The sequence below is a fragment of the Rhinolophus ferrumequinum genome, chromosome 9 (assembly GCF_004115265.2).
Source record: "Rhinolophus ferrumequinum isolate MPI-CBG mRhiFer1 chromosome 9, mRhiFer1_v1.p, whole genome shotgun sequence".
Taxonomy (NCBI): domain Eukaryota; kingdom Metazoa; phylum Chordata; class Mammalia; order Chiroptera; family Rhinolophidae; genus Rhinolophus; species Rhinolophus ferrumequinum.
In genome coordinates this window covers 91,909,418-91,935,699 of record NC_046292.1, presented here as the reverse complement: position 1 = coordinate 91,935,699, position 26,282 = coordinate 91,909,418, and the positions used below count along the sequence as shown (strand labels likewise).

At 37.7% G+C, this 26,282-nt stretch overlaps 1 protein-coding gene and 1 pseudogene across 1 annotated transcript in view; both read right to left on the bottom strand.

Annotated features, from left to right (window-relative positions):
* Positions 1–26,282, bottom strand: part of GMDS (GDP-mannose 4,6-dehydratase) — a 659,903-nt gene that overhangs the window by 357,552 nt on the left and 276,069 nt on the right. Inside the window, 2 exon segments of the mRNA XM_033115015.1 lie at positions 14,604–14,708; positions 15,556–15,748. Of these exon segments, the coding sequence (XP_032970906.1) occupies positions 14,604–14,708; positions 15,556–15,748 (298 nt within the window).
* Positions 11,263–11,437, bottom strand: LOC117027859 (uncharacterized; annotated as a pseudogene).

The window sequence follows — 26,282 nt, the reverse complement described above, 5'->3', positions numbered from 1 at the left end:
GAAATTATTTATTAACATTAAAAATGACTTATCCCGCATCATTCTATATTATGTTTCGGCTTTATTGCAGAATTTATATACAGTGATTTAATAGAATGATAGTGTTTGTATTACTATTTGTCAATGCTCATACTTAAACCTCTTCAATAAAGTTTCTTCTTTAGCTTACATTTTGACTTAGAATTTTAGTGACATTTGAGAAGTAAAGCAGAGCCATTTCATATAAATTTCATGTTAGAAGTAACTTTAAAAAAAAACCAATAGTAGCTTATCGCCATTCCAGGGTAAAGACTACAGAGTAAGAAAATCTTCAAAATTCATCGTATAGAAAATGGGGACAAGACAAATGTCTACATAATGAGGCAACTGTATCTTCTGCCACAATAATCTTACTTGGCTCTCATCATAGAGTTTCTGTTATTCTCTCCTGTCACAGAAAAGTAAATATATGCACTACCCTAAAAACAAAAGAGTACAAATGGTACTTTTCAACCAAGGAAAGCAAGTAACATAGTCTCCTCTGCAATTACTGTTGCTAATACTTGGTCTGGACTTCAGTTTATGAAATATTTTTCAAGAAGAGTCTGAATCCAAGGGCAAGAATAACTAGAAATAAAGGGTGACTTCTAAGTATTGGCTGCCAGGCTGTCACCACTCCTTAATAGTTGATGTGGGATAGATGCACAATATTAAGGAATGGAAAAACACTAGGAAGGTAAAGTATGGGGGCACTCCTTATTGGGGGCACAGTCTCTCTCCTCACTGCAAGCTACACCTTCTGGAGACGCTGCATCTACTTGGCGCCCCAGCAGGCGCCGCCTGGAGCCTGAGGAGCAAACAGGATGCTAGCAGTGCGTCCCGAAGGCATACAGGGACAGGGACCCAAACCGCGTCTGCACCACAATGGGGAATGTAGCCTCAGAGCGCCTTCTGGAAATTTAGGTAATGTTTAGAAGCAGACATAAGGTTAGCATGACAGTCAATTACACATCAACTTGACTGGGACATAGGGTGCCCAGAGAGTTGGCTAAATGTTATTTCTGGGTATGTCTGTAAGTGTGTTTCTAGTGAGATTAGCACTTGATTGAATCAGTAGACTGAGTAAAGCCCAGGGCCCTCTCCAATGTGGGAGGGCCTCATTTAATCCCTTGGAGGCCTACATAAAACAACAAGGTGGATGGAAGGAGAATTCTTTCTCTCTCAGCCTGAGTATTGAGTTGGGACATTGGTCTTCTGCCTTCCCACTGGGGCTTACTCCATGAGCACCCCTGGTTCTCAGGCTTTTAGATTCAGACTAGAAGAACTAAACCTGGATCTCCAGCTTTCGAACGTCAGATCACGGGACTTCTCAGCCTCCATAACCAGGAGCCAATTCTTTATTATAAAGCTCATATATGTATAGATAGCTCCTACTGGTTCTGTTTCTCTGGAAATCTCAACAGTCAGTGTTAGATGTTTTTAAGACATGCTGACACTAGAACATAGTATGCAAGGAAATAAACTGTTAACACAAATTTCTTTATGGTTCAAGTAGGTTTGCCTTGAATTTTAGAGTCTGCACATATTATTCTTAAGGCCCATATTTGATTTGCATGAAAGAAGTGTCTGTGAGCTGCAAAACCCAATGTTCTTTAAATTAGTTTGGAAGAACACATATGGTCCCTATCAACAAAACCGCAGATGTAACAATCTTATATTAGGTTGATGCAAAAGTAATTGCAGTTTTTGCAATTATTTTTAACCTTTTAAACAGCAATTACTTTTGCACCAACCTAATAAAATATATAAATAATATAAAGGCTTGTAAAAAATGAGGGTTGCTATCATTCAGCAGTATTATTGATATAACATTCCCTGGATAGGCTCTATAAACTAAATACCATGAAACATAGTTTTTGAAAGTTAAAAGACTGAGTTACAAGATAGCTTAGTCATATATTGTCCCAGTTTCTATGTCAACTACATGGCAATATTCAGGTGAAACAATGAGCTTCCATACTTTGCTTCGTCATTTAATTTTTCACTAATTTAGGATTTAGTGAAAATCAAACAAACAAACAAAAAACAGGAATGTAAAGAAGAAACAACAAAATGTCAAAAAGATCTTGAGGAAAAATCTGAGGGTCAAAAAGGGGGCTAATGTGACTAGAATAAAGCTCATTTTGGGAAATGAAGTGTGACTAAAGAGACAGACAGGCCACCTTAGGAGCCAGCACGATATGATGGATAATCCCAGGCGTTCCAGAGTCAGGTTTCCTGGGTTCCAATCCTGTGCCTTTCACTTACATTGGGAAGGTAATTTTAATCTCTCTAAATTTCTGTCTCCTCACCTATAAATGGATATAAGCATAGCTGCTTAATAGTCTTATTCTGGGGGTTAAAAGGAATGAGTGAAAAACAGAGTACCCTGCACATAATAAAGGCTAAGTAAGTGTTAGCTGCTATGTTACTTATCACTATTATTAATAGTATCACTAACAGTCCCATATAGAAACACTTTTTAAAAAATGGAAGCTATTCTTACTTCTCAAGAATTATTTTTGCTTCAAGATTCCAGTCTTAGAAGATTTAGAATCCAGCCCAGGAAAAAGGGAATATGCTAAAAATACCACGCTTGTATCAGAGGCCTTGGGGGAGTGGCCACAGGGCACGGTCCTCCATCAGCTGGAGGACAGGAGAGGGTCACAGGACAGCCACCTTGATGCCAAGTAGGTGAGGCGTCAAAGTGAACAGGTAAGCACCTGCAGGAGTCCTTCCACCTGGTGGCGGTGCCATCCAGATCCTGAAGCCTATCTCATGGGGAACATTCAACTCCTAGAATCCCCACCCCCAAATCCATTCTGGTAAAGTGACTCCACTTTCATAACCATTGATCTTAATTAAATAGCGGTATTCAGCTGTGTCTGCCAAGTTTTCCTGCTTCTGTGTTAGAGAGAGGCAAACCTGCCATCTTTCCCATATATGGCACGTTAGCTCATTGTAACACTGGGCATGGAAGAGTAGAGTATATTCATTTTTTTATATTTGCCTTTCCCTGCCTTATATTTGCCTCCTATAAGGAACGTTTCCCTTTGAAGGTTTAGGAAACATTCCCAAATGTCTGTCACAAACTTCTGATAGTAAATGGTCCTATGGCTAACTACATTAACATGTATTAGTACTAAGGTTCTTCCCAATATTCATTTCGTCTTCCTCAAAAAAAATTAATCAGTGCTCCCCTGAGAAACTCCTTCCTCTTCCTTCAAAAAAAGGTTTTGCTCCTTTTGTACAAATTCATTGTTAAGATTTTAAGAGGCACCTGGACCAGGGCTAAGACGTTTCCTGTGTACTTCAACACAGCCTTCTTTCGATTCTTGTGGGCACTGGGGCTTCCCCTATTCATTGATGAAATTACGCTGCATGCCTACCCTTCTCACAGCCAGGAAGTGTTGCTTTGTCATCAGACTGTATTTTCACTTCCTTAATTGCATCCCATTATGGGCTAGTTACCCTCATGTAAATCCTGCTTTGTTTAGCACCTTTTAAAAAATCTCAAACTTACTCAACATTTAAGACATTTAATTGTAATGATCTGGCTATTCTGGCAGTAATCAGCCTTCTTTAACACGAACTCTGGGAATTTGAGCTCTGTCAATCATTAGGGTCTGTCCAGACCACGACTGCATGTACAACAATACCTGGAAGTGTTCACCAACCAGGACAGTACAAAGGTGGCCAAAGAATTTACTGAATGGCTGAGCCCAAAGGCTGACAAGAACCAAGCGCAGCTAACTCATTGTATCAGGTGACTGGAAGCCCCTGGACTCCGTCAGCCTGTCACTATAAAGCAAGTCAGAGCATCATTAGGGTCCAACTTTTGGTGACTCAATGCCCCTACTTCTAGGAGTTCCTGGGAAATGTTCACTGTTCTAAAATCCTCACCCTCCTAGCATTAGTTAGGGAGGAGTCACAGGCACCAGGAATGTCCCCAAGAAACCCACTTGCCATGGGGGCTCCTGCTCCGGGGTTCAGCACTGCACACGTCCCAAATTCTAAGGGGCCATGCACCAACCCCAATGAGTTGTGCCTCACAGCTGCAAGTGGGGAGATACCCCTCCTAACTCATGGTCTCAGTCTCTAATCTGATTTTCAAAGGAGAACCTCTTGCATCCCTAGCTGCCTGGTCTCACAAATTTCTTTTAAAAAAAAAAAGAGAGAAAAAAAAAAGCTTATTTTGCCCTCACTTTACACCATCTCTCCTTTCTCATACCTAGTTATGCGTCTCAGTTTCAAAGGGTGCCAGTCCTACTCTTAATCTTAGTTCAGCCTGAGCAGTAAGTACGTTCACAATTGTCTAAAAAACTACAAAGGAGAGTCAGAGGTTCTGATAAAAATGCCCAGTGCCCCATTACCCCGCAGCACACACAAGAACTTGACCTAGGGGACCGTTCTGTCCCAGGCAGATTCTCTTCCCGTCCCCTGCAGGTTGGCCTGCCTGATGCTGTGTCCCCGGAGTTTCTCATTCTGTCCCAGCACAGTCTTGGCGCTGCCACCATCAGCGGCTTCCTGTGCTCGGCTCTGGTTCCTCCTCTGCGCTCCCAGGATGCTGCTGCGGGTCGCAGTGCTGTGGCTCATCTGTGATCTTCTTCTCCTTTCTTTGCAACCAATGTTTCCTTATTTCCTTCCTCCCTTCCGTCCTTCCTTCCTTCCTCCCTTCCTTCGTTTCAGGTGTACAAAACAACACAGTGATCAAACATTTACACCCCTCACAAAGTGATAACCCCAATCAGTCTACTATCCATCTGACACCCCAGTATTTCCTTATAGTATACATTTTCTTCTGCAAAGGGTGAACATAGAATAACGTGGGTTTTAAATCTTCTATCTAGAAGAATCTATTCTGCTCAGAATCCAGTCTTTAAATGAACTCTGGAAATTAAACATCCCATAAACAACAGAATTACAGAACATTATTCTTAGCAATACTTCATGTTCAGTATTCTATGAGTTACCTCATCACAACTTATCTACCTTAATTACTAGTTTCCAAGCTCTGAAAACTCAATTTCTTAACTTGCTCAGGAAAGATAAGTTGTCCATCCCTTTATTAATTTCCCCTTTATTACTCCATTTTAAATTGTGAGGTGGCACAAAATCGACCCTACTTCTCCAGATACATCAGCAATAGCAGTGGTTGTAATGATAATGTGTTAGTAACTTTACTTGCAGTATTTCCTTTAATGCACACAACAACCCTACGTAAAGACTATTATTATCCCACTTACCAGTGAGAAAACTGAGAAACCTGGCAAAGTCACTCATTTAGTAAGCGGTGGAACCTGGATTGAATCCAAGCAGTCGAAAACTTCTGTACCCTTACCTGAACCTGAGCCAATTAAAAGGGGGAACAAAATTCCATAACAAAGAGTGAAAAAGAAAGCTTGGACTCAAACTAAATTTGGCGGAAAATGCCATTTTGAAAAAATTTGCAATTTATCTTATAAACAATAAAATTTAAATTATAATTGTACTTATGTGTTTTTTCTTAGTATAGACAAAAAGTGTTTTTTCTGGTTTGAAATTTTTTTGACAAAATAACATTTTGTACCTCACATACGCGTCTTACAGGAACATTAATAAGAATATCTGAATCATTTTAAAAAAATACTTGAAGGTTTCATAATTTTCCCAAGTATCTTTCCTAGGCCTTTGGTGTTTACCCATATCCTTCCATATTCATCATCATCTCTTTGTGGCCTCCCTAATTTAAAAATGTTCATCAGTTCAATTGCCAGAATCTCATTTGTAGATGGCTTTTCCCGTGATTCCAGAAATTCTCCACTACTACTTACATTTTTTTCTTTTTGCAATTCACGGATGTCTCAATGACTACTCTAATTCATCTGTAAACATCATTAATATAGTCTCAGTTTTCCATTTAAAACCATCTCTACTTGGCAGGCCCTGCTGGATTCACCGTTTTCACTGTCCTCGTCTTATGCCAGTCGCCACTAGAATCCCCCAAATAGGGTTCCCACACAGCCTTTCAGCTTAGAAGGGGAGGAGTGAAGAAAATACTACTCTAAGATTCAGCATTGAAAATACAGCAAGAGAGAAGAGGAGGGAAAAGAAAACAAATGTTCAAAGTCTACCAGGCATTGCATTCATCTTTTCCACGTAAGTCTTGCCCATGAACCCACAGGTAAGCACACTGTCGCAGTGACATTATGAGCAATGCAGAAGAGGAAACTGAGGCCTGAGGGAGGCACGTGGTGAAGCTGACTCCATCCAGGCCTGGCTGAGTGGCTTAACACACTCTAACCACTGTGTACACTGCCTGCTGATACTGTGGGAGCCAGACAGTCATCAGTCTGGTTTCAAATAAGTATCACAGAAATTAGGAAACAATTTAACTATCCCAGAGCCTCACCTCAGTAGGTGGGAAAAACTTTACTTTGTTTAGTGGTAATAACCACCTCAATTAGACCAACTATTGCTTCAAGAGTCTTTCATGTTTAAGCAATTACACCTCATCTCTCCACAAAGAATAATATAGGTGACAGTTCTGTGATCTCCAAGTGTACATGTCATCTGTGAAGTATCACAGTCTACAGACCAAATGATGTCACTCTGTGCCCAACCAGAAAGGCCACCTTGAGCCTGGTGGATCCAGAGTGAGTGGCCAACAATTTAACCATTTACACACAGACAAAATGGTATTGTGTAAAACCTATAATGCTCTGAACGGTAACATGAAATTACTTCATCCTGATTTCACAATGGGCAGCTAATATTGTTTTTCAATAAATTAAGGCTATGATGCTCATCTAAAAAAAAAATCACAGGGCATCTTTAATAGAAATACAAATAAAATATTGGGCTATTTGACATTGGTTCGTATATTTCTTCATATTGGTATAGCAGCATGATTTGAATTTGCTACTCAGATCAGCAAATATTTATTAATTTAGTAATTTGTAAAAAGATTATTTATACAGAGAGAGAGAGAGAGAGAGAGAGAGAGAGAGAGAGAGAGAGAGAGAGAGAGAGGCAGCTTTCTGTGTGCATACTGGGATTAAATAAAAACAAGTTCCAGTTATTTAATTTATATCATGCATTCTGTTATCCTCTAAAGCACTAAAGTATCTATGAATTTGAATGGAAAATTCTCAAATAATGTGAACATCTCACATTAATATTCCTGTAATCCTATGCATTGAAAGATTATCTTGAATCATTATAATGGCTGTCTTAATAGCAGAGCCTGACCATGGACTCTATAACTTATTCCCAAATGAAAGTTTTGTTATTGTGATAATTTATAACAAAAGATAATTACGCTCATTGATTTTGGAGGTGGAGGAAAAGTCCGGGGCCCAGCTGGGCATGGTTCAGTGGACCAGTTGGTTAATAAAGTGAGAATTCTCCGAATGATTAAAAGAGCCCTGAAATAACAACTCTGTTATCTGGGCTTCCCTGACTTGGGTTTGATCTGTAATAGGCCAGAATAGCTAAGGCCTATTCAGTTCCACACGGAGGTATTTAAGTCAGAATTATTTTCTTCTGTATTTAGGTAAATGTCTGCTAAAGCTCTGAAGAATTTACTGCAAAATAAAAGTGATATGTAAAGACAGAGAAGATCCTAGTCTTACAGATGACATTCGTCTAGATTTAGTGATGACAACATTGGAGGGTGAAATTCTACAGCAGAGTTTCCCACCCACAGCACTGCTGACCTTTGGGCTGGGTATTCTCTGCTGTGGGGGCCGTCCTGTGCATCATAGGATGTGTGGCAGCATCCCTGGCTGCCACCCACTGGATGCTGGCAGCACCCCTCACCTCCAGTTATGACAACCACGATATCTCCTGATACTGTCACATGTGCTCTGGGGCGCAAAGTCACACGCTCCGCACACTCACTTCTCAACCCCCTGTTGAGAACCACTGTCCTTGAGTATTAACTTTAAAGCAATAAATAAAGAACAATCTTTAGAAAAAAAATGAAGGGGAAAATTATTCAAAATTTTGCTATGACTGAGTTAATTTTTGCATAAATTATAGTTTTAAAAATATAAAGAATAATTTATGATAATAAATATAGATATTTTAAGAAGCAAAACACTTGGCAGCTAGAAAAAAAGCTCAAGTCTAAAACTCAAAACCACAAGTTCATGAACCTTCAAATGTCAGATTCTCTCAGTTAGGTGAATACCGTGTTTAGACTCATATACATGATTTCTTATGAAGCCCATATTTAGAGGAACGTGCTGTATCATCTAAAAATGGCTCAATATCTAAACAACAGTAGTACACCATCCATTTGTGGTAGTCTTAAACTGTTAATTATGGGTATATTTAAAGTACTTTATAACTTTTTATTGCCACATGAGTTTTGATGTATTTTGTATCAGTTCTTCCTCTTCATTTTCAACTTCTTGGTCATACTTAAGTTATTTATTTCATACCACATTTATATTTTAATCTTATAAAACTAATGTTTCATTATGATTATTTCTGCTGAACATCTGAAAAAAAATATTGCCTTTTATCAAACTAAGTAATGTCTTTTACAAAAGATTAGAGCAATAGGATAAATATCCACCTTCTCCACTTGCTTCCTAAAAATACCAGCTCTGCCTCATGCGAATTGACTTGCTCCGGTTCTCACTCTCAAATTCATACGTGTGCTATTTCTACAGATATGAACAGTGCTTATGTCATTCTATCCCTCCTTAGGATGATTTCTGGTCTCAGTATTGACATTTGGTAGTTTTGTGACCTTGGGCAACTCCGTCTCGTGCTGCTTCAGTTTCTTATTGATGAAATAAGTGGGATGGAAGGATCTTTAAACTCCTTTCTATCTTACTAATTCTGAGGGTATTTAGGGAGAATATATACAGGTGGATGCTAACTGTTTATTCCCTAAAAGCTATTTCAAGGAAAGAATGTTATCTAATGAGTTATTATAAAATATATTTTTAAATTAAAAAATTAGAAAAAATAAAAGTACATCTAAATTTTCATATACACATAAAGAAATGTGTAAGGTAAACAAGTTAGTGAAAATGCCTGTAAAAGTACCTTTAAAGTATTAAATCACTATGTCAAATGCAACAAAGACAGCTCGTGGGTATAATACTTTTCACTATTATCATGTTTGATGATGATGACAAAGGCCAAACTACTCTATTTCCTTCAGCTGGGAAATGATGAAAAGTTCCTCTTGACTAAGAAAGAAATACAAAATAAAATAAGCATGAACACGCACCAGCCTCTTAGTGGTATTTATTAGGCTCTCCTGGAATTCTAAAGAAGGCAGTGACGGAGTCTTTACAAGGTTCCACGGTCACAGAGAAGTTAGCATAGTTATACATCACATGTAGCATCATTTACAAGTCAACATGGATGGAGAAAGAAAAGGAAAACACCTACTACAAAGAGACAGTACTTCATTCTTAAACATTTAGGAGAAGAAGAAAGAGGAGGAAGAGTAGTGGAGGAGAAGAAGAGTGGGAGAAGAGAAGAAATAACACTGTCTACATGGCCTATGATTTTTGACTCAGACTAAAGGTATCCGAGGGACGAAGCCAATCACCGAATGCGACTCACTGCTAGTAAACGAATGACCAGAAGGTAGGTTCACTAAGGCAAACTTCTTCAGTTCATTCTGGAAGTAGGAGTTACTCCATTGTCCAGACTGACCTAATGAGCTACACATTAAGATGAGTTAACATAAGAAAAATACCCTCATAAAAAGACTGAAACTCTTAAATTGACCTCCTTCTCCACAACCAGAGGCATCCAAGTGAGAGTCACAAGTAAACAACCTCACTGTCAAGAACTAGCAGATACTTGAGCCCTGCCTGCCAATGCCAGACAGCAGAGAGATTTCACCAGGCACACTCGCTGTGGGCTTTCTCCTCAAGGATACAGACTCTGGGAAATCTCTCAGAAACCCACACTGCTCCTTAACTGTGGGAACCTGAGACACTCATTCTACACTCACATTGAAAATGGAAAAGTCCCATTCAAAAAAAAAGGCTCAATATCATGCGCACTCAGCCTTAATCACACTGGCTATAGTCATCAAAGTGAGGAAAGTAAATCAAGTTTAATTCGATCATTTGATTTTTCTGTCTGCTAAAACTAGAAGGGGGGATATCTCTCTTCTTTGTTCAGTCTTCATGATCATGCAAAATATATTTTTTGTAATTTGCACTACATTATTTTACTTACAATATATTGATATTATTTATAATTTTTAAAGGTCAGCAAATTTGTATTTGTGACATGCCAAAGTAGTCTGCTGATATAAGAATAAAGCATAATTAGCAAAATAGTTTAATTATCTAGGTTATTAACAGTAGGTACTCCTGTTATATTATCTTCTAAAGTAATAAAAAATCAGAACTAGAAATACTGCTGTTAGCTTTACGAATAGGCTTGCTTGTAATGTTCTGGTTTGTAGAATAATTTAAGAAATTTTATATTGATAAGCAAAACATTTGAAAAGAAACTTTAATATCTTGAGTCAATCTATTTTAAAGTAATTTAATAACTTCTCAGTATGTATTCCATAGCTTCCATAGTTAAAAGCTTTATGCCATCAATCTTACTAACTGATTAGCCTTTCAAAGAAACTTAGCAACAAAAGGATTTTCCTCACAGAAATTTAACAATTCTAGACAATAAACACAGATTTTATTTCCTAAATAGAGAATATATAAATCTGTGTTTCCAACAAAAAGGTGTCACGACAGCTACATTTGTGCCAAACAGAACACTGTATTTATGTCCATATAGATATAGAGACATGTAAATGAAACGGATACAAAATTTCAAATTTGGAGAAACCATATGAGCAGAAGTCTTTCAGATACATGTCTGATTTGTGCAATTTATTCATAAAACAACTATTCTTTAAAAAAGTACATTATTTATTTTAAACAGTTGAGTGCTTATGAATAAAAGCACCTTGTTAATATCTGTGAATATCATTATATAACACATAGCAGTTATTCGCAGAACATCTGATACATACATTTTCATGCTTTTATGGACATATAATTCTAGAATGTTAGCTATTATTCATTATTAATTTGTAGTAACTATTACTAAAGTGCCTCCATTTTATGAAAAGCAAGCCTAAAGCATGAGCATATCAATCATCCGGACTTGACAGAATGACTAGATCACTGACTGGAGGAAACAGAGGCCGAGGCTCTACACGGATGGCTTTATCCCCGAGATCAGTGATTTCTAACCATTAATTCTGTGCAACCACAGGGACTCTTGACTATCTTTTTTTGTTTCCCCCCACTACCACAAATTATGCAGTTGAGTTTCCCACATTTGGGGAAATCGCAGGGGTCAGCACATCCGGAATGCAAAAATGGATAAGCCTCGCCCTGGGAAAACCACCTTCGTGATCATGGTACCTCCCCTGCCAGGTACGTATCTCTTGACTATCTTTACCGATATTATAAACTTCTCTTAAAAAAACAAAACAAGTATCTTAAAAAGAAAACCACAAAGGATTGAAATGAAGCAAACATATGAAATAGTGAAAGTATCACACGCAGGAGTCGAGCTGCTGTGGGAACCATGCTGCAGGTCTCCCGTCAGTTAGGAATTAACTGGCTTCCACACCCCAGGACCTGGTAAGCACGGCAGAGCCCCAGCCGACCCAAATGCTTCAGGAACTCTTTAGGGATAGGTTAACTGTTGACTCTCCTTGACTTTAATATTTATAGGACAACTTTCTACAAGATTATCTTGCTAGGTTGGGAAAAACCCATGTTGAGGCCAGTTGAAAGTTTCTTAATTTTGAGGATCTGACCATTCTAAAGCTGGGGTAGCAAATGTTTTCTTAAAGGGCCAGACAGTAAATCCACTAGGCTGTGCAGGCCACAGGACTGGGCCAGGAGAGCAGTCGTCTGTAAACAGATGGGCGAGGCTGGGCCGCATGGAAACGTTGTTTATAAAAACAGTGGGCTGGACTTGATCCATGAGCCATAGTATGCCAACCTCTGGTCTAGAATATCTTTATATTAAAAAATATTTCTTCCACACCTTTATAAAAGTCAGTCAAAAGGGGCCCTGTCAGTTATTTTTCATTAGGCGAAAAGTACATATTCCGAAAATGTTGTATCAGTTATGGACTCAGATTGGGCACTTGTGATGAAATACTTGAGACAAGACTGAAGTTTACCAGGGAACCACCTAAACAAAGAGAGTTTGTGCCCTGTGCTCCGCGCAAAGGGGGCTGATGCTCAACCTACTTAAGGAAATAAACCCACTTAAAGTACTATGGCAATTATAGGTATATACCTAAGAGTATTAATTAAAAATAAATTTTACCTACTTATTAAAGTATCAGAGGGAATCTTTACTTCAAAATTGTTTACCTTCAATTAGTACACGCACAAAATCAGTAAAACATTTACGGATACATAAAACTGTCCCATAAATCCCTATTGTTCTCTAATTCAGAGTGCCTAGCTCGTAGCTTTATTGAAACATGAGTTATTCATTCACTCATTCATTGATAAATATTTGATGAATGCATATTAGCATATAGGCACTGTGTTAACGGCTGAAGACAAAAGTTCCACGAAGTCCTACCGTTAAGGAATTCTAAGTCTGGCAAAGAATCTCCTCAGAAAATAACAACTTATTGTGAGAAAACAACAGTATTATTGTCAGATTAATCTAATATTAAAATTACTTTTCAAGTTTCAGGAAATGCTCTAAGTATCAAATAGCTTATCAAATAAGGATTGCATCATTTCCCATCATTTCCACATATACCTCTATTATTTAGCTACACTCATATAAATGAAATAAAAAATGAGGTATCATTGATTTCCCGATAGGTAATAAAACAAAACAAAACAAAGTGGTGTATGCCACAAGGTCAAGAATTCAACAAACATTCAACAAAAGCCCTAGAAGCAGAAGGTTATGCACAAAATAATGCTATTTTTATTTTTACAATAAAGACACTGGAAACATTTCTGAAGGAAAGTTAACAGTGGGCCTGAGGGCAGGGCTGGGAGGGAGAGAACTTTTGAGAGGGAGAGAACTTTTACTTTTCTCCTGACACCCTCCTCTACTGTTTTCTTTTAAATAAAGAGAAGTATTAATTTTAAAATAAATTTTTTAAAAAGAAAGTGATTAACATCGACAAAGGCAGAAACAGTTGTCATTATCAGATATGCAAATAGAGGATTTTGAGGGGTATACTGAAATTTATCTCTCCATGCTACAACTAAGAATGCTTTTCTCTATCCTAACCTGATCCAGAACGATTGACTTTCATGCTTTTTTTTTTTTTTGGGAAGATGGCAATGTTAAGTGGGGGAAAGCACAAAAACCCAAACAATGTGTATAAACACGTTTGGACTACAGACACAGGGACTGTCATTTACTGAACAGATTTCCTCAGCATCCCACATACCACATGCTATATAGGCAAGGATAGCTACGTAAGCTCTTCCTTCTCCTTTTTCGTCTAAGGACACCCAGAACCACCAAATTAATTAAAGAAATGATTCTGGCTGCTTGGTAACTGCTTTCCTTTCAAGCAACAGAGATAACAGGTTGGGCTCTTCTGCTTTAAGAGCACATCGTGGGAATTTTTAACTTTGGCAATTATAAAATAAAAATGTAACGACGCTACAAATCTATCACTTTAATCTTTCACTTTATAAATCTATCACTTTAATCTTTCTTCATAACTTGGTTTAATTATGTTGCTATAGTCACAAAAATTCATTGAAAAAGTCATAAGCATTACTAGTTGTTGGGTATGAAACAATTTATAACACTGGACCTCTCATTTATTCTCAAGCTAAAAGGCTACATGATAGTGAAATTTAACAAAAATTCTTAAATTGTACAGATAATTTTTAAATTTTAAAGAGTGCACATGTTTTGTAAAGGTTTCTCATGCATCAGTAAAGCAGATATAATGATAGGAATGCACATTTTCTTATTTAGAACCTAATATTTGAAACAGGAGACCAAGCACATGAACAGTCTCAAGGACAGCTGTGAAAAGGCCACAAAGCAATTTAAACAAACACGGTTTTTGAGGAAAAAAAAAAAAGACAATGATTCTAAATGTAGGAACTGATATCAAAATTATTTAAAAATATACTCTAGAAACGTAGTCATTTCTGGATGACTGTTTAAATGAAATATAAAGAAAAACTATTGACTATCCAACCGATTCAAAGTAAAAATTACATAGATTCTACAAATTGAGTCTATGTGAATGAGAGTGACTTCCAGACAAGCATTAGTTTACAACTTATTCCTTTGCATTCATAAGGAAACTTCCTAATACTTAGGTTGAAAACACGATTTATAAGACCTTAAAATGAAAATGGTGAAATTGGGACAATGTTTGGCTTTTCATGTTGGGAAAAAAGCACCTAACAAACTTAAGTAATTAAGACTGGATGTACATGTCTTTATTTACCACTTCTGATATCCATAATAGTTAAAATGTAAAGTTTTCCCAAGTTTATATAGCACAAATGCAGAACTTTTGTGCTTAAAAACAACTTTTTGTTGTTTTTAAGTCTGAAATTCTCTTTCTCGGTAATACATTTACTAACCTCTTCTAGGACTCTCGTGATTGAAGAGAATGCCGTTCACTGCAAAGAGGTTATATGCCTCGCGGAAGTTCACCACGATCCAGTAGGCATAGAGTTTTGCCGCCCCTGTTGGAATAATTTTTGAAAAGCAAATAAAAGACATGATTATATAAAAGACAGTTGTCTTATTATTGAAAAACAGTGATGTCATCATCTTAAGCTAGTAACAACGTTCAAAAATTACAATTTGTAATGTATCGAGATAGAAAAAGATGAGTCAAAGGTAAAGACAAAATAAAGGTTCCTTTGCCGGTTAATAATGAGCACAAGAAATATTTAAGAATTTCTAACATTTGTAATACCCATGGTTCTTTCCTTCACAATCTAACTGATTTAGACTACAGTATGTGCCACGTATCAAGTGGACGTTCTTAGGTCTTATTCCCTTCTGTTTAGCACTAAGGAATTAGAAAGTAGAAAATATGGGATCTCAACATTCTAGCTGCTTAGAAATTTTATCACTGAAGTCTGCCATGAATACTCTTTTTACAAATATATAAGATGTAATAGACCTTTTTGTTTTTGTTTTTTTAAGGGTTTGAACTCAGGGAGAGTTTCATCGGGGAGATAAAAAACATGAAACCTTATCAGTGCAGCACAATCTCACAACAGTTCAGAAAAAAGAATCATGTTGGGTATAATTTTTCTTTCAAAGTGATCTGTATGAAAGAAAAGGTTGAGTGAACATGGACTGGTGAGGTGAGGTGGTAATTGCACCCTGGAGGCAACGGCTGCAAATACTTGTAGTTAGCAATGTATAAAGGTATGCTTCTCAACAAGTCTAGTCACTTTAGCCTATCTTAATGTTAATCTTACACCCAAATGACTTCAGCCATGAGACGCGAACAGAATTAAAGCAGAAGTGCATACACACCCCACACCCACAGAGAGAGTGGCACATGGGCATTCTCACCATATGGTGACCGAGGGTAGAAGGGCGTGGTCTCCTTCTGGGGTATTTCTTGCACTTTCCCATAAAGTTCACTCGTTGAGGCTTGGTAGAATTTCACGGAGTTGATAAGGCCACAGGTCTTAAGTGCATCCAGAAGTCGTAAGGTGCCCACTCCATCCACATCTGCAGTGTACTCTGCAGGTCAAAAAGAAATCTGGAAACAGCAGAAGGCAATGCTTGCGCATTAGGGGTAACAGAGACCTTTTACAGTTTCACACACTTAGATGAGTTATGTCTGTGAGAAAACATTATTTCTAATAACAGACTTAAGAGTGTGGAGGTCATCTATTTCCAACACCAAGCACCTGGAAGAGAATGCCTTAAGAAATAAGCGTCTACGGTAAAATGAAGAAAACTAGAACCACACCTCACCTTCTCATCCTGGGCTCAGTTCCCTAGGGCAGCGCTTCTCAAAGTGCAGCCCCTGCTCCGCGTTACCTGGGGTGTTCCCTAAAACAAGGCCGAATGGCTCCAGCTCGGGGCGAGGGACTAGAATTGCACATTTTATTGAGTTCCAGTTGATTTCTACGCCCAGAGAAGATTGAGAACGTGCTTTAGAGCACAGTTGACTTTAAAAAGGATAGTTTTATTTCTGTTTTAAATTAAGATATCCATACTGTCCCATATGACGGGACTTGTTTTCTTTTTCTATCAATGGACACTTAGGTTGTTTCCATGTCTTAGCTATTGTAAGTAATGCTGCAGTGAACATGGGGATGCAGATATCTGAGTTAGTGTTTTCGTGCCTTTCAGATAAATCCCCAGAAGAGGAAACAGTGGGTCATAAGGTAGTTCTATTTTTAATTTTTTGAGGAATCTTCATACTGTTTTCCATAGCGGCTGCACAGATTTGAAGTCCCACCGACAGTTTATTTTTCTCCACATCCTTGTCAACACTTTTTATCTCTTGTCTTTTTCATAACAGCCATTCTATTAATAACAGGTGCGAGGTGATAGCTCATTGTGGTTTTGATTTTGCATTTCCCTGATGATTAGTGATATGGAGCACCCTTTCAAGTACCTGTCGGCCATCTGTACGTCTTCCTTGGAAAAATGTTTACTGAGTTCCTCAGCCCATTTGAAATTGCATTTTTTTTCTATTGAGTTGTATGAGTTCTTTATTTATTTTGGATATTAGCCCCCTAACAGATCTGCAATCATTTTCTCCCATTCTGTAGTTGCCTTTTCATTTTGTTGATGGTTTCCTTTGCTGTGCAGAAGCTTTTTATTTGATACAATCCCACTTGTTTAGTTTTGCTTTTGTTTTTGCTTTTGGTGTCAGATTCAAAAATCATCACCAAGACCTACGTCAAGGAGCTCACTGCCTGTGTTTTACTCTAGGAGTTTTATGCTTTCAGGTCTTACATTCAATTCTTTACTCCATTTTGAGTTGATTTTTGTGTATGGTGTAAGACAGTGGTCCAATTTCATTCTTTTGCATGGAGCAGTCCAGTTTTCCAACACCATTTATTGAAGAGACTGATATTTCCCCATTGCATATTTTTGAGTTCTCTGTCATAAATTAATTGACTATCTATGTTTGGGCTTATTTCTGGGCTCTTTATCCTGTTCCATTGATCTATATGTCTATTTTTATGCCAGTACCACACTGTTTTGATTACTATAGCTTTGTCATATAAGTTGAAATCAGGAAGTGTGATATGCTCTTTCTCAAGATTGCTTCGGCTATTATGAGTCTTTTGGATCCATACAAATTTCTCATGGTTTTGACTTGCATTTCCTTAATTACTAATGATGCCGAGCATCTTTTTATGTGCTTATTGGACATTTGTATATCTTATTTTGGAGCAGTGTCTATGCAGATCCTTTCCCATTTTTAAGTTGGGTTATTTGACTTTTCATTATTAAGTTGTAAATGTTCTTTATGTGTTCTGGATAAAAGTCTTTTATCAGATACGTGACTTGCAATTTTCTCTCATTATAAGGGTTGTCTTTTCATTTCCTTTTTTTTCCTTTCAGCTATATTGAGATATAACTGACATTTACTATTGTGTAAGTTTAAGGTGTACAAACACTTTTCACTTTCTTAATGGTGTCCTATGAAGCATAAAAGTCCAATTCATCTCATTTTTCTTTTGTCATTTGTGCTTTTGGTGTCATATCTTAGAAAGCTTTGCTTAACCCAAGAGCATGCAGTTTTACTCCTATGTTTTATTCTAAGAGTTTTACAGTCTTATTTCTTACATTTAGGTCTTCAATCTAGTTAATTTTTATTGGATTGGGTGGTGTGGGTTAGAGGTCTGAATTCTTTATCTGCATATGGATATTAAGTTGTACTGACACCATTTGTTCTTTCCCTCTTTAGTGCTGGGCTGTTCCGTTTTAGGGAAAACTGTGGCCCCGTGTTGAGGGCACAGAGCAGACCTTAGGAGATAGAGGTGCCAGGGCAGTGGAACTCCTGGGGGTAGCCTTGGCTGACCACTCAACTACTCTCCCTTGCTGTGGTTTTCTTATAGTACAGTGCCACAATCACACATTTACATGACACTTTGCAATTAAAAAGCACCTTTGTTATAGCTTTACAACAATTTTGGAAGAAACAGAAACCAGGTCCTGAGGTTCAGAGAGCTGACTTGATAAAAAGTCACACTGAAAGTGTGGAGCCACGGGGCTGGGAACGAAAGCAGTCTCCACCTCTGGAATGGGGCTCCCCACGAAAGCAGGGCTCAGCCTTTCTGAGACTCGGGCTCTGTGAGGAGCTCATGAAAGCCTCAGACACTGACAAGAAACAGAAATACACACGTGCACAAGTGCATACACATAAACGCACACACACAGTGCTGCCTAGGGATTCATGGACTACAGATGAAAAAAACCTGAACCGGGTGATCTCTAAGGTCCTTCTAACACTAAGCATCTGCCAAGTCAATATTTAAATATTTTTTACATATAAAATTATATCCAATATTTTCAGTCTTTGTGATGGAACCATTCAAGTTCGAATAGCAAGAGTATATTGTTTTTTTTCTTTTCTTTCTTTGGCTGTTTTAAACTTATATAAATACTATCTAAACAGCTACATAAAAAGAAAAGCTAGCAGTTTTTGAGTACTCAACATGGGGCAGACATCACTCTAAGCATTTTGCATATATACATTATTTAATCCTAAGGACAGGTAAGCACTGAAACTGAGGCACAGTGGAGTCACATATTATATTCATGCAGAACATTATATACATTGTATATATTATATAATCACGTTCCAGTCACAGTGAACCAAAACTTCTTGTGTAACTGCCGCAGTCACCGGAACATAGGATAAAAGCGTTTAGTTATTCTAGGAAATCCAATTAGGCAAGGAATAGGTCCTTATTCAGAGGACTGAAACATGGGAAAGACTTCCAAGCAGACTGAAGAAATAAATGAGGCAGGGGAATTGGGGGATGTGTAGGGCAGTTGCAGGTGTGCAGAGTTTTAGGTAGCTCCATCAAGAATTAAGTATATGTTTGATATTCAAAATGAGGGGGAATGGGATTGGCTGACAAATCTATTTGTTCACAAAGTATTTTATAATATACAGCAACAAATTAACTGGCTTGCTTTAAAAAAAAAAATGAGACACTATAGCTTGATAATGTCCTAATGGTTACAAGGGTGATTCTGAAATACACCAAAACACCAGGGGTCTGGAAAATTACATATAGCCAGTCCATGGGCTCAATCTGTCCCCATGCCTGTTTTTGTAATAAAGTTTTATAGAAACACTGCCACACTCATTCTCTTATGTGTTTTCTACTATTGGTTTCACGCAATAACAGAGTTGCATAGTTGTGACAAAACTATTATCTACAAAAACAAAACTATTTACTATCTGACCCTTTACACAAAAGGGATTTCTGATACCTGCACTACAAAGCATAGTTATATTTGAAAGCAGAGTAATTTTTAAATTGTTTATCATTATTTTTTCCATATTCTCTCCATACTACTACATGATGAAAATGAAGTGTTTCCAATCATGAACAGTGCTACATTTTCTAAGGCATGGAGACTCAGGTAACGGTACAAATTTATTTCACCTAATAAGGAGAACAAAAAAATTAGACTGATTAAAAAAATAATAATAAAACAGCCTACAGAACACCTGCCTACCTTCCCCTTCTAGTGATGGGTTCTGGACCACACATTCTTCTAGTTCTAGTCCGCACTTCATGGGTAGCATCCTTCCAGGCCCTTGTGCTGCCCCTCACCCACACTGCGCTGTGAGGCCTCTTTTCCGCTCTGTAGGCATCTCACGGAGTCTAGGGCCTCCATGCACCAACTCTGTGCACGTGACCTCACAGGGCCACCTGCAGTGCCCTTAAGTACCGACCCCAGGAGTAGCTTCAAGTGCCTTACTGCCCAGCTCACATGCCTAATAGCTCCTCACACTGAGCTGGCCCCAAACAGAATTACTGATGTTGTCACCAAAGTGCTTCTTCCTTTGGCTGTTCCTTCTCTGTAAATGTACCTATACCTATTCGCCTACTGCTGAAAACAAAAACCTAGGAATCATGGCTAACTCCTCTGGTCCTTCACAGCTCACAGAAATCTAAGCACTTCTCACCACTAACGACTCCGGCATCCCTACGGGACTGCCATCACCTTTCACCAGAACTACTCAGTAGCCTCCAACTAGTTCAACTAGTCTTTCTTCCACCTGGCTCCCAGGTACTTCTCTACCTCATCGCCTACCACTGTCCTCTCCCATGAAGGACCCCACCTCTCTGGTCATTCTGCTGCCCCTGGACCGGTGCCGGCTCGTGCCTCAAGCCTGTAACTTCTATGCTGTCTGTGGGCACGTGTTCCTCCGTCTTCCCCATCTCTCTCCCTCTCTCTGCCCCTCTGCTCAAATGTTACCCCTCAGAAAGGATTTCTTCCCTTTCCTCTCCATCTAAAACACCCATGTCGGGTGTATCCATGCCTTCATGCTGCTTCATTTCTTCTTTATTTTAACACTTCATTTGATCTGTTTACTTATTTATGATCTATCTCCATTAAAACGAAAGCTCCCTGAGGGCAGGGATTTTATCTTCTTCTCTACAGTATCTGCTGCATCTGAAAGACCCCTTAATAATATTTGTTGGATGAATAAAGAGGGCATGTAAACTAATGATGAACTCAAATGTCAAATAACATATCAATACCAAAATAAAAATACAAAAAGTAATAGAAAACAGGATATCAGATGTCAATAGACCAGACTGATAATTTAATAGTGCTGAAATAGGTAACATTTCAAAGAACAACATAGATAAAACTATATAAATTTCAAAGATTTAGTATGACAAATATGACAAAAGATTAAGAGTTACATCATATAAAGATCTTGAGTAGAGAGTAACGGAGAACTATGTTAGATCATAATTAATGAAGTTGGATGTAGGAGAAATGGATTACTGAAATATCCAAAGATCCTGGAGTGGGATATATTCATCCTGAAGGCGCTGTCAGGAGAGTCTCAGAGGAGAGTAGTAAAGCCTTGTAGGACCAGAGAAGAATTTAAAGTCAAAGGAAAATGGTAAATTTAAGTTAAAATATAAAGCAAACTGTCCTTACCAACATTCAAAGATATAAACAGATATTCTTGGAATTATTCTTGGAATTATCATTGATACGAGTGATAAAATCACAGCCTTTTTGAAACAAAAATGAAATTAGGAATGGTCCCTGAAAGGGCTGTGTGGGACTCCACATAGAAATGAAAGAATGCATTGCAATTCTGCACAGCGTGCAGCTTGCAAGGAAAAATCCAGAAGTATTTTTATTGTATCAGACTATTATCACAGCAGGCCTGGCCTTACCATGCTAGGGCCTCATATCAAATAAGGCAAATAATAATGATAATTCCGACATCTTAAACCCCTTTTGCTGTCTCAAAAATGATTATTAATATGTTCATTTTATAACCACAGGAAAATTGAGCAGAGATGGAGAAGGGCATTCTAATCAAGTAGGATGAGAAAAATGTATTGATCATGACAACAATCAAAATGTTATTTATATTAGATCATTACAGGAGAACATGAACTGTGTCCAAGTAGCAGAGTGGTTATCACACATATGATGGTGACTGGAGCGCTCCATTTTTACCTATTAAAAACGACCACCAAAACTGAGTACTTATGATCAGAAACGTCACACATTGTGATTCTTTACCCAAGAAGCATAGCAAATAACATTCCAGTCCTTGAACTTGAGATCTTGGATATTCCCTGAGAGATTGCTGATTGGAAACCATGCTGGAACTTTCCAGGTGAGGTCTACCACCTCACTCAGGGGACTTTTCAATTCAAACTCCTTATTGCCTTGACCCCGAGTCTTCTCATGCATACACCTGAGGACCAGTTCTGTTTCTTATAAGAAGAAGCCTCGGGGAACAAACCTCAGCTTAGGGATTAATATTGGAGTCTAGAGCGCGGCAGACGGCTCTAGTCACCAGAGGGAGGCCAGTATGAGCAATGTGTCAGAACTACCCCACAGGTTCTCCCTCGTACTTTCTAGTAACATACTGTCCTCTTAACCTCAAAATACTGATTTAAAAAGAGAGTACACACTTCAAAACTTCTGAAATCCATAAGCAAAAGGTTAAAGAAAAAAACAACACCCCCCCCAATCATACCTACTAGACTGTAAGCTTCATAGGGGCAAGAGCCTTGACTAATTCTGCCCACCATTAAATTCCCTAGAATTTAAAATGCACCTGAAATTTAAAAATGAAAAGCCATTTGAAGAAAAGCTATATTTATTTACAATGAATTAAATAAAAAACATATTTAACTCCCCTACAAATGTTAATAGAACTATTAGATTCTAAAGTATAAACAAATAAAAGAAGTATTTGAATAAAAATTTTAGTAAGCAGAAGAGAATCTCATAACAAATTGATGAATAAGACCTAACTTCTTTTAGGCTATTCAGATGGAAAAAAAAAAACATGGATAAATTTAAAGATAGGCAAAATTACCTCAGAAGAAACGGAATGGCTTTAATAATGAGGCAAGATGTAGCACAGACAGTTAGGGGCTACAGTGCAAGCTCTGACTGAATGAATAATGTGTATCAGACTTCTAGGAAAACCTATTAACATAGCCATCATTCAAGTGTATGCTCCAACTACAGAAGTTGAAGAAAATGAAACTGAATGCTTTTATCCAAGTATCCAAGAAGAAATTGATCACATACCAAAACCAAACATGCTGATAATAGTAGGTGATGGGAATGCAAAAGTAAAAATAAAGTAGAATCAAATGTCATTGGAAAATTTGGATTAGGGCTCAGAAATGAGGCAGGAGAATGGCTCGTGGGTTTCTGTGAAGCCAACAACTTGTGACTCATAAAAACATGCTTTAAAAAGTGAACACATGGCTGTGTACATGGACATCAGCAGATGGCTGATACAGAAATCCAATAGACTATATAATCGGAAGCAAGAGATGGAGAAGCGGTATTCTCTTTGCCAACACAAGACCACGAGCTGATTGTGGTACTGACCACGAACCCTCAATACCAAACATTAGAGTAAAACAGAAGAAGAGCTCCAAAGGAATCGTACTATTAAAATATGATGTAAATAACATTCCTGATAAATTTGAAATCCATGTAAAACAGATTTGCATGGTTAATCTTGATTGAGAAGCAGAGAACTGTGGACTGAAACTAGAATTTTTATTAGGGAAGAATGTGAAAAGACAATGCCAAAAGAAAAAGGAGAGAAAAATCAAGATGGATGACAGAAGAAACATTAAAATTTGTTAAAAACTGGTGAGAGGAAACAGTTAAAGGTGCCAAAAGCAGGATTAGAACCGTGAACACAGTTTTTCAACAACTATCATGATGTTGGGATAAAGAGCTATTACAACAGTCAATGTAAGGAGATAGAAGACAACAAAAAAAGAAAACCAAGAGATCTCTACCAGAAGACTCAAGAAATAAAAAGGAAATACAAACCTATACTGTCAATGCTGAATGACCAACAAGGAAGCACACTATATAATCAGGAGAAAATGAAGGGAAAGCGGAAACAATACATGGGTACTGAAAATCTGTACAGAAGGGGCAGTAGAATGACAGATAACTGAAGAGGATTTCTGTGAAGAAGAACCTGTAATTCTAGAAAGTGAGGTGAAAGCAGCCGTGAAAGTATTGGGAAGAAACAAATCACCGGTTTAAACAGGAGACCAACAGAATTATTTCTAGCCACAGAGACTGAATCTCTCAAAATCCAAAAAAGAATATGTCAACAAATATGGAAAACAAAACAATGGCCTATAGGCTGGAAACATTCCATATACATCCCAGTCTTTACGAAAGGAGATGTCAAGAGGTGCAGTAACTGTGGGTCCATTCATTGTTCTAATTCCTGACACAAGTAAAGGGATGCTCAAGGTGATACAACAAAGGCTCCCACCTTGTAGGAGCATGAAATGTGGATGTTCAAGTTGGAAACAGAAAAGAAAGAGGCACCTGAGATCTAACTGCAAACATCTGCTGGATACTGGAGTGCTCCAAAGAATTTCAGGAAAAGTTAATCTGTATTATAGATAAAGTAGAGCCTCTGACTGTGTGGATCATGAAAAGCTGTGGGCTGCTCCGAAAGAAATGTTCATGCCTCAGCTCTTGAGGGTCCTGATGCGTAACCTGTATTGTGGACAGGAAGGCACTGTCAGGACAGAATATGGAGACAAAATGGTTTCCTGCGGGCAAAGGTATTACATAAGGGTGCATTTTATCTCCCTATTTGTTTAATCTGTATGCAAAACACATTACACGAAAAACTGGAAGAGATTCAGAAAAAGAAGATGTGAAAATCTGCAGGAAAAATATCAGTAACTTAAGATATACAGATGACACCATATTAATGGCAGAAAGTAGCAATGATTTGAAACGACTTTGGATGAAAGTGAAAAAAGAAAATGCTAAAGCAGGACTGCATTTGAACATCAAGAAGACGAAAATCATGACTACAGAAGAAATATACAACTTTAACACAGATAATGAAGACATTGAAATAAAGACATTTCAATGAAGACATTAACACATACAAACACACAACAATCAATCATGATGAAAAACAAAATGTGAACAGAATGATTACTAGCAAGGAGATTGAATCAGTAATCAAAAACATCCCAACAAAAAAGTCCAGAACAAACAGCTTCACTAGGAATTCTCCCAAACATTCAAACAAGAATTAATACCAATCCTTCCCAAACTCTTCCAAAAAAATACAACAAGGGGTAACTCACTCTTCCAAACACATTTCATAAGGCCAATAGTACCCTGATACCAAAACTGGACAATGATATTTCTTTCTCTCTCTTCTCTCTCTCTCTCTCTCTCTCTCTCTCTCTCTCTCTCTCTCTCTCTCTCTCTCTCTCTCTCTCTCTCTCTCTCACACACACACACACACACACACACTCTCACACTCACACACACATACACACACACAAATTTCAGGCCAATATCACTGATGAACATAAATTTAAAAAATCCTCAACAAAATATTAGCAAACCGAATGAGCAAATCAAATTATTTTCACAATCATTAAAAGGATCATTTGCCATGACCAAGTGGGCTTTATTCCAGGGATGCAAGGATAGTTCAATATCTGCAAGTCAGTCAATGTGATACAGCACATTAAGAAAATGAAGGCTAAAAATCATAATCGATTATCTCAATAAATGCAGGAAAAGCATCTGACAAATTCAACATCCATTTATGATAAAAACACTCAATGAAATGGGTATAGAAGGAAAATAGCTCAACATACTAAGGGCCACATATGACACGCCGACAGCTAACATCATACTCAGTGGTGAAAAGCGTTCCTCTAAGATCAGGAACAAGACAAAAACGTCCACTCTCACTTACGTTTCTTCAACACAGTATTGGAGGTCCTAGCTAGAGCAATTAGGCAGGGGGGAGAGAGAGAGAGAGAGAGAGAGGAGAGAGAGGAGAGAGAGAGAGAGAGAGAGAGAGAGAGAGAGAGGGCATCCATATTGAAAAAGAAGTAAAGCTGTCGCTATTTGCAGATGACATTATGTTATATATCAAAAAAAAACCCTAAAGACTCCACCAAAAAACTATGTGTTATAACTAGTAAACAAATTCAGTAAAGTTGCAGGGTACAAAATCAAACAAAAATCTGTTGCATTTCTTTAACAACAAACTATCAGAAAGAAATATTTTTTAAAAATCACATTTACAATTGAATAAAAAAAAATACAATACCTAGAAATAAATTTAACCAAGGAGGTAAAAGACCTGTATATTAAAAACTACAAGACATTAATGAAAGAAACTGAAGAAGAAATTAAATAAATGAAAACATATTCTGTGCTTATAGATTGAAAGAATCAATACTGTTAAAATGTCCACATTACCCAAAGTAATACACAATGCCATACCTATCAAAATTCCCAAGGTATTTTTTGTATAAATAGAACAAACCATACAGGAATTTGTATGGAACCACAAAAAAAGCCTAATAGCCAAAGCAATTCTGAAAAAGAAGAACAAAGCTGGAGGTATCACACTACCTGATATCAAACTACACTACAAGGCCACAGGAATCAAAATAGCATGGTATTGGCATAAAAATAGGCACATAGATCAATAGAACAGAATAGAAAACTTAGAAATAAACCCACCATAGATGGTCAATTAATTTATGACAGAGGAGCCA